The sequence below is a fragment of the Erithacus rubecula genome, assembly GCF_903797595.1.
Source record: "Erithacus rubecula genome assembly, chromosome: 3".
Lineage (NCBI taxonomy): Eukaryota > Metazoa > Chordata > Aves > Passeriformes > Muscicapidae > Erithacus > Erithacus rubecula.
Window position 1 is genome coordinate 857,594 of NC_136689.1, and position 8,192 is coordinate 865,785.

The 8,192-nt window shown below is 65.5% G+C and overlaps 4 protein-coding genes and 2 long non-coding RNA genes across 7 annotated transcripts in view; 2 read left to right on the top strand and 4 right to left on the bottom strand.

Moving 5' to 3' along the window:
• Nucleotides 1-173: 173 nt before the first annotated feature.
• On the bottom strand, nucleotides 174-1,634 carry LOC306800308 (cathelicidin-2-like). The gene is made up of 4 exons (XM_079302253.1): nucleotides 1,418-1,634; nucleotides 1,059-1,166; nucleotides 878-961; nucleotides 174-324 (listed from the first exon to the last, which is right to left on the bottom strand). Exons 1-4 carry the CDS (start codon nucleotides 1,589-1,591, stop codon nucleotides 214-216), a joined length of 477 nt encoding a protein of 158 aa, XP_079158379.1. The 5' UTR covers nucleotides 1,592-1,634; the 3' UTR covers nucleotides 174-213.
• Nucleotides 1,635-1,975: 341 nt separating this feature from the next.
• On the bottom strand, nucleotides 1,976-2,538 carry LOC306799179. Its single transcript, XR_013773547.1, has 3 exons — nucleotides 2,444-2,538; nucleotides 2,275-2,358; nucleotides 1,976-2,174 (listed from the first exon to the last, which is right to left on the bottom strand). It is a non-coding gene; the product is annotated as an uncharacterized lncRNA (long non-coding RNA).
• A 187-nt stretch (nucleotides 2,539-2,725) lies between these two features.
• On the top strand, nucleotides 2,726-3,496 carry LOC306800253. The gene is made up of 3 exons (XR_013773782.1): nucleotides 2,726-3,033; nucleotides 3,128-3,211; nucleotides 3,304-3,496. It is a non-coding gene; the product is annotated as an uncharacterized lncRNA (long non-coding RNA).
• Nucleotides 3,497-4,078: 582 nt separating this feature from the next.
• On the bottom strand, nucleotides 4,079-5,493 carry LOC306800236 (cathelicidin-2-like; the record flags this gene model as incomplete). The annotated part of the gene is given in 5 exon segments (XM_079302195.1): nucleotides 4,079-4,195; nucleotides 4,778-4,861; nucleotides 4,959-5,066; nucleotides 5,319-5,456; nucleotides 5,458-5,493. Coding segments are annotated over 5 exon segments (483 nt in total).
• Nucleotides 5,494-5,878: 385 nt separating this feature from the next.
• LOC306799588 (uncharacterized protein) lies at nucleotides 5,879-8,098 on the bottom strand. Of its 2 annotated transcripts, XM_079300819.1 has the most exons (4): nucleotides 6,548-8,098; nucleotides 6,346-6,450; nucleotides 6,178-6,261; nucleotides 5,879-6,077 (listed from the first exon to the last, which is right to left on the bottom strand). In XM_079300819.1, the coding sequence occupies exons 1-4, from the start codon at nucleotides 6,734-6,736 to the stop codon at nucleotides 5,895-5,897; spliced, it is 561 nt and encodes a 186-aa protein (XP_079156945.1). In that variant the 5' UTR covers nucleotides 6,737-8,098; the 3' UTR covers nucleotides 5,879-5,894. The 2 variants fall into 2 exon arrangements, with proteins under 2 accessions (XP_079156945.1, XP_079156944.1); XM_079300818.1 differs by having other exon boundaries at nucleotides 6,178-6,450.
• LOC306799587 (kinesin-like protein KIF9) overlaps nucleotides 6,014-8,192 on the top strand; it is a 32,614-nt gene continuing 30,435 nt past the window's right edge. The window contains exon 1 of the mRNA XM_079300817.1: nucleotides 6,014-6,018. The gene's annotated coding sequence lies outside the window, so the exon portion shown is untranslated. The remainder of the gene's footprint in view (nucleotides 6,019-8,192) is intronic.

The window sequence follows — 8,192 nt, forward strand, 5'->3', positions numbered from 1 at the left end:
GACATTGTGGGGACAGTGACACCGTGGGGATGATGTGGGTGCGTTTTTGGGTGGGGTTCCTGTCCCCAGTCTGACTCTGTGTCCCCGTAGTCCGCAAGGACGATGTTGGGTTGGGGAGCAGCCCCGTGTCCCCCCGTGCCTCAGTTTCCCCGAATGACTCAGAGACTCAGGAGTGCGGTGCCCACACGGCCACTGCCGTGACCCTTTTATTGCTCAGCCCAGTTGCACCTTCCCCTTCAGGTGCACATCGAACTTGATGGACGGTCGGAAGTGCCGGATCTTGCGCACGAAGCGCCCGAAGCGGCCGCGCTCCACCAGAACCGGCTGCGGGAGGGGCGGGGGAGTCAGGGGGTGCGGGGGGTGGGACGGGACCCCTCCCTTGGGAGCACACCCGGGACCCCACCCAGTGACCCCATGCCCAGGGTCCCAGCCAGCACCCCCTGCACCTGGAAACACACCCAGGATCCCACCGAGGGATTTTGCAAACCCAGGATTCCACTCAGAACCCCACACCAGGAGTATTGCACACTCAGGATCCCAAATCAGAGCCACCACTCGTGCCCCCACACCAGGGACCCCACACCTGGGACATTTGGGACCCCATATCCAGAATCCAACACTTGGGACCTCACCCATGTCCCCACAGCCGAACCTCAGCCAGAACTCCCCGCCTGGGGCCCTGCACTGCGCACCCAAAACCCGGGACTCTGCCCCTGGACCTCACACCTGGAACACCCCACCCAGCACCTGTGAGCTCCCCGGGACCCCCCACCCTCCTCTGGAGCCATCGGGGTGTCCCTTTTAGGGGACGTGGGGCAGGAGGAGGGACCCTCCCCTCCCTCCCCACCCACGGGTGCCCCCCGGCTCCCCCACTCACGTCGGAGGAGGCGTCGGAGCAGCTCAGGTCCAGCTCGGGGGAGTCCTGCATGTTCTTCACCAGCCCCAAGCACTCCAAGATGACCTGGGGGGACACGGGGACACGCGGTGTCACCCTGGGGATGGCACCGGCAGCCCGTGCCCCCCTTCCTCCCGCTCCTCCTCCTCCTCCTCCTGCTCACCCCGTTCTCCTTGAAGTCGCAGTCCTCGGGGTCGCTGCGGGAGCTGCTGGCACAGTTCGTCTCCATCATGCTGAAGTTGAATCCATGCAGCGAGCTCAGCTCCAAGCCCTGGGGACACGGGGGGGTGTGACAGGAGAGGGGTCCGCGATTTGGGGGGGGAAGGATGGAGGTGTCACTAGCGGGAGGTCACCAGGGGGGTGAGACTCACTGAGCCGGGCTTGGGGTCGGCACAGCGCACCCCGAGTGGGGGACAGGAATGGGGTCCCGAGTGGGGGGGGGGGGGGCCGCAAACAGGGGGTCCAGAGAGAGGGACCCCGGGGGTTGTCACCCGTGGGGGGTCCCGGGTGGGCGGCACTCACCGGGGCGGGCTCGGGCTCCGCGCTGAGCAGCCTGAAGGCGTTCTGCACCTCTGGGCGCTGGTTGAAGGAATCCACAGCCTGCACCAGCGCCTGGGTGTAGGAGAAGGACTCCGGGGCGGGGAGGGCGCAGGCTCCCCCCAGCACCGCCACCACCAGAAGCCACGAGCTCGGCATCTCTGTCCCCAGGGCCACCCCCGGGCTCCTTTTATTCCCCACGGGAGCTTGGGGCGCCGCCCCGGGCTCCCCCCTTGGGAAACGCCCAGCCCCACCCGCGGAGCCGCCGCTGCTTTGCGGGGACACGCGGTGCGGGGGGGTCCCGCTGTGTCCCCGTGGATGGGCGGTGGCATCTGCACCCCTCGGGCTCCCCACTTTTGGGAACTTCTTTGTTGGCTCGGGGGGGATTTGGGGGGCCAGCGGGGTCCCCGGTGGTGCCACGTTGCCCGTGTCAGGTTGGTGCCCGCGGGGTTGCACAACCCCAAAGTTGCCCCATCGCTGTTGGCCAACGCCGAGGGCGCCCCCCGGGTCCCCCAATCCTTCACCCGCACACACGCACACGTCCGAGCCCGAAATCTCTTTATTGCAGCTCCGCTGGGGACAGGGGGCGGCGGGATGGTCCCTGCAGGGACCGAGGCCGCGGGGGGGGCCCCGAGGATGATGATGATGATGAAGAGGAGGAGGAGGGGGAGGATGAGGAGGATGAGGATGAGCGACCTGGGTTGGTGCCAGGGGAGCGAGGCTGGGCGCTGTCAGCGGGCTGCTGCGGGCAGAAATAAAGGGAGGGGGGAGAGTGTAACTGCAGAGCCAAAGCCCCCCGAAGTGAGGGGGTCACCCCCAGGACGGGCTCCCGGAGCCCTCACCGGCTCTCGGCCGCACTCCACCATCGACAGCGGCACGTCGGGCAGGAAGGTGAACACGGACACCTGGGCGGAGCAGCGCTGCACCTGGGGACAGAGCGGCCTCAGCACCCCGGGCACCCCCTGCCCCCGGGTTTTGGGGGGGTTTTTGGGGGTCCCAGGCCACGCTCACCCTGCCCGGGCGGCCCCGGCAGCCGCGGGGGTCCGGGGCGGGCTTGGGGCAGGGCGGCTGCCGGGCCGTGAAGTTGATGCTGAAGTGCGTCCCCCCAGTCGAAGCTCTGCCGGGAGAAAAGCTCCGTGGGGACCCGCACGGGATGGATGGGAAGGAACCTCAGTGTCCCCACCGGGGTCCCTGAGCTATGGGGACGTGGTGGCAGCGGCTGTGGGGCTGCTCAGTGCCAGGAATGTCAGTCCCTACGTCCTGCGGCTCCGGCTGGGTGAGTGCTGAGCTCTCCCTTTCCAAGGGTAAATCCAGGACTGGAAAGTGATAGATCTGGCCCTTCTCAGTGTGGATCTGTCCCTTTTTGGGTTTGAACTCTGAGGAACAAGTCAGGGCTGAGCCTGACCCATTCCAGGCTGGATGTGGCCCCTCTTGGGGCTGGCTCTGGCCAGCTGTGGCATGGATGGATCCCTGATGGATGCTGTCCCTTTTCCCAGCCCTCAGACCTGCAGGGCCGGCAGGAGCTGAGCTTCACCCTGGAGGAAACCACGTGCAGGACACCAGGAACGGCCAGTGGCAGCTGCGGGAGCCGCTGGCTCGGGGTGAGGCTTGGTGCTGTGGGAACTGGGGATTCTCCAGGGGGGAAACTGAGGCAGCAGGGGGTTGGGCTCTGCTGTGTCCCCTCTGTGCCCGCAGGCGGTGACCTGGTGCCAGGGCTCCGTTTTCCTGGAGGGGCAGCAGCCCACGGTGGAGCTCTCCTGTGAGAAGGCTCCAGCCACGGTAAGAGGGGTGGGAACGGCTCCGTGTCCCCCCGGCTGCTGGGGGTCCCCTCCTCACCTGCCCCGAGTCTGACACCCTCTTTGTCTTGCCAGTTTGGCCGGATCTGGAAATCCAAGCTCAAGGGTTTCTTTGGCAAGGTCAAGCAGCGTTTCCAATCCTTCTTCCAGTGCGGCCGGATTTGGATCCGGGACAGGCTCAACCTCAAGGCACCCAAAGCCTGAGGGGTGGCCCTGCTGTGTCCCCACCCTGTGTCCCCACCCTGTGTCCCCTCCCTTTGTCCACGACCCAGATGTTTCAGTGCCAGTAAAGGTCCCTGCATCACTTCTGGTGTCACTCTGAGTGTCCCTGCACCCCAGTGGGGACCCCTGAGCGCTCCCAGACCCCCAAATCCCCCCTGTGTTCATCCAAGGAGCTGTGAGAGCTGGGAACACCCTGGGGGTCACGAGTGGGGGTGTCACGAGTGGGGGGCGCTCACTGGGGCAGATCTGGGGTCCCTCCACCTCCTGAAAGCCGTGGAGAGGCAAAGGGACCCCCCTGCAGGTGCTGCCAGCTTGGGGACCCCCAACAGTCCCTCCCCAAATCCAGCTGCTTCCAGCTGCTGTGCTGCCACTGTCACCATGAGGGGACACGAGGATGGGGTTGGTGGCAGAAGGTGGCAGGGGGAGCAGGATCAGCTGCCCCAAAATTGGCACAACACGGGCACCGCCGGGGTCTCTTCCTGTCCCCGGCCTCCTGCAGGGACTTGGACCCCTGGGATTGTCCTTCCCTGTCCCCAGCACACCTTGGGGGTCCCCGAAGTTTCCCCGAATGACTCAGAGACTCAGGAGTGCGGTGCCCACACGGTCACTGCTGTGACCCCTTTATTGCTCAGCCCAGCCTCAGCCCAACCTTCCCCTTTAGGCGAACGTCGAACTTGATGGTCGGTCGGAAGCGCCGGATCTTGCGCACGAAGCGCCCGAAGCGGCCGCGCTCCACCAGAACCGGCTGCGGGAGGGGCGGGGGAGTCAGGGGGTGCGGGGGGTGGGACGGGACCCCTCCCTTGGGAGCACACCCGGGACCCCACCCAGTGACCCCATGCCCAGGGTCCCACTCAGGGATGTTCCATCTCCAGGATCACTCCTGGGACCCCCTGCAGCTGGGTACACACCCAGGATCCCACCCAGGGATTTTGCAAACCCAGGATTCCACTCAGAACCCCACACCAGGAGTATTGCACACTCAGGATCCCAAATCAGAGCCACCACTCGTGCCGCCACACCAGGGACCCCACACCTGGGACATTTGGGACCCCATATCCAGAATCCAACACTTGGGACCTCACCCATGTCCCCACAGCCGAACCTCAGCCAGAACTCCCCGCCTGGGGCCCTGCACTGCACACCCAAAACCCGGGACTCTGCCCCTGGACCTCACACCTGGAACACCCCACCCAGCACCTGTGAGCTCCCCGGGACCCCCCACCCTCCTCTGGAGCCATCGGGGTGTCCCTTTTAGGGGACGTGGGGCAGGAGGAGGGACCCTCCCCTCCCTCCCCACCCACGGGTGCCCCCCGGCTCCCCCACTCACGTCGGAGGAGGCGTCGGAGCAGCTCAGGTCCAGCTCGGGGGAGTCCTGCATGTTCTTCACCAGCCCCAAGCACTCCAAGATGACCTGGGGGGACACGGGGACACGCGGTGTCACCCTGGGGATGGCACCGGCAGCCCGTGCCCCCCTTCCTCCCGCTCCTCCTCCTCCTCCTCCTGCTCACCCCGTTCTCCTTGAAGTCGCAGGCCTCGGGGTCGCTGCGGGAGCTGCTGGCACAGTTCGTCTCCATCATGCTGAAGTTGAATCCATGCAGCGAGCTCAGCTCCAAGCCCTGGGGACGCGGGGGGGTGTGACAGGAGAGGGGTCCGCGATTTGGGGGGGGAAGGATGGAGGTGTCACTAGCGGGGGGTCACCAGGGGGGGTGAGACTCACTGAGCCGGGCTTGGGGTCGGCACAGCGCACCCCGAGTGGGGACAGGAATGGGGTCCCGAGTGGGGGGGGGGGGGGGTCGCAAACAGGGGGTCCAGAGAGAGGGACCCCGGGGGTTGTCACCCGTGGGGGGTCCCGGGTGGGCGGCACTCACCGGGGCGGGCTCGGGCTCCGCGCTGAGCAGCCTGAAGGCGTTCTGCACCTCTGGGCGCTGGTTGAAGGAATCCACAGCCTGCACCAGCGCCTGGGTGTAGGAGAAGGACTCCGGGGCGGGGAGGGCGCAGGCCCCCCCCCAGCACCGCCACCACCAGAAGCCACGAGCTCGGCATCTCTGTCCCCAGGGCCACCCCCGGGCTCCTTTTATTCCCCACGGGAGCTTGGGGCGCCGCCCCGGGCTCCCCCCTTGGGAAACGCCCAGCCCCACCCGCGGAGCCGCCGCTGCTTTGCGGGGACACGCCGGTGCGGGGGGGTCCCGCTGTGTCCCCGTGGATGGGCGGTGGCATCTGCACCCCTCGGGCTCCCCACTTTTGGGAACTTCTTTGTTGGCTCGGGGGGGATTTGGGGGGCCAGCGGGGTCCCCGGTGGTGCCACGTTGCCCGTGTCAGGTTGGTGCCCGCGGGGTTGCACAACCCCAAAGTTGCCCCATCGCTGTTGGCCAACGCCGAGGGCGCCCCCCGGGTCCCCCAATCCTTCACCCGCACACACGCACACGTCCGAGCCCGAAATCTCTTTATTGCAGCTCCGCTGGGGACAGGGGGCGGCGGGATGGTCCCTGCAGGGACCGAGGCCGCGGGGGGGGCCCCGAGGATGATGATGATGATGAAGAGGAGGAGGAGGGGGAGGATGAGGAGGATGAGGATGAGCGACCTGGGTTGGTGCCAGGGGAGCGAGGCTGGGCGCTGTCAGCGGGCTGCTGCGGGCAGAAATAAAGGGAGGGGGGAGAGTGTAACTGCAGAGCCAAAACCCCCCGAAGTGAGGGGGACACCCCCAGGACGGGCTCCCGGAGCCCTCACCGGCTCTCGGCCGCACTCCACCATCGACAGCGGCACGTCGGGCAGGAAGGTGAACACGGACACCTGGGCGGAGCAGCGCTGCACCTGGGGACAGAGCGGCCTCAGCACCCCGGGCACCCCCTGCCCCCGGGTTTTGGGGGGTTTTTGGGGGTCCCAGGCCACGCTCACCCTGCCCGGGCGGCCCCGGCAGCCGCGGGGGTCCGGGGCGGGCTTGGGGCAGGGCGGCTGCCGGGCCGTGAAGTTGATGCTGAAGTGCGTCCCCCAGTCGAAGCTCTGCCGGGAGAAAAGCTCCGTGGGGACCCGCACGGGATGGATGGGATGGGTGCCGGAGCCGGGAGCACCCCCTCCCGAGCCCGCACCCTTTTCCTACCGTCCTGGCGACTCCCAGCAGCCGCAGCAGCCGCAGCTCCTGCCCGTGCGTCTCCAGCACGGAGCGCGCCAGCTCCCGGGGCGCGGGCAGGGCCGGGGGCACGGACCGGGACACGGCCGGGTTACCGGACCGGGACACGGGCACGGCAGCGCCCGCCGCCAGCAGCACGGCCCCCAGCAGCAGCGCCATGGGGCGATGAGCCCTCGGTTCCGCGGCAGCCCCGGGCTCGGGGCCCCCGGCTCCGGCTCCGGGATAAACAGCGGCCCCCGTGCGGCCCCCTGGCTGTTTCCCTTGGCCCGGCGCCGCGGCGGGAACGCGCCTGGACCTGCAGGGGATGCGGCGATGCTGGAGCTCGGCACAGCCGATCCCCCTCCGCGGCCCCTTGGCTGTGCCTGCTCCCAGTTTTTTGGCACGCTGGTCCAACCCAGATCCTGCTCCTCCTGAGCTCCTGGTTCCCACACAGGGAAAAAACAGGAGCCCCCTCCCCTCTCTGTTTCTTTACACGATTTGTGGTTTTTAAAACCCCCCTCACCCTGTTCAGATTTATCCAAACACCCCACACCCAGGTTTTCCCTGGATTCAAGAACACAAAGTTTGCTGAGGACTACACTCTGGATCCTGCTCTACCAGTTTGCCTTCCCTGGGTGAGCTGGTCTTGTTTCCCCAAAATTCAGTATTTTCTTGTCCCCTTGCTCCTTGCTTCATTCACAAGAGTAAAGCAAAGAAATCCCTGGGGAAGGAATCCCAGGAAGCACATCTGGGAGACACCTGAGTCTCTTGGGATCCCTGTGCCCAGGAACAGAGCTCTGGAAGCCCAGGGGCCATCGACAGCCCTGGTGTCAGGGGAGCTGCTGCTCTTCCAAAGGCATTTGTTCCAATATTCCCATTGTTATGGACACAAGCCCTAGGCTGGAGATGGTGGGAGGGAGGAAGGATAATGGAACACCAGGAGAGCAGCTCACCAGAGCCTCTTCTGCCCATGGAGACCATCATGAGGGGTCCTGGAGAAGATAACACAGGCAACAACTTCATTCTGATCTGATTCGTGTTTTTTTTTTTTTTCTTTTTTTTTTTTTTTTTTTTTTTTTTTTTCCTTTTTGAAGTCTGAGCAGCACAGAGAAGTCCAAAGGATTCCCATTCCTGGGAAGCCAGCAGTGGATAGATGTGGGAGAAATGGATATGTACTGGTAGATCACATATATAACCAGACCAGATATGCTCATGATAGACCCTAAAATATACACAGTACCCCAATACAGACACCCACATGTACAGGCAGAGTGAATCCCAGGGATGCTGGGAGCAGGAACAGACACGAGGAGGGGGGCTGGGGACACACCCTGCTCCTCCCAGCCCCTCAGAAAGCTGGGATGGGACACAGAGAGGGGAGATCCCCAACCCCTGGCAGCTGGGATCAGTGCCATTGCTGCTGCCTGCCCGGAGGAGGTATGGCTGTGCCCAGGGGGGCACGGGAAGAGCCGGGCACGGAGAGCTCCACAGGGATGGTGGATCATGGATCATGCAGGAGAGGGGCTGAAGGGGCTGATGCAGGGAAGATGCTGCCAGGCAGCTCTTTGGCTCTGCCAGCATTCCAGAGTTTCGTGGCACAAAACCCATGGCAAAAACCTTTCCCAGCAGAGCACGA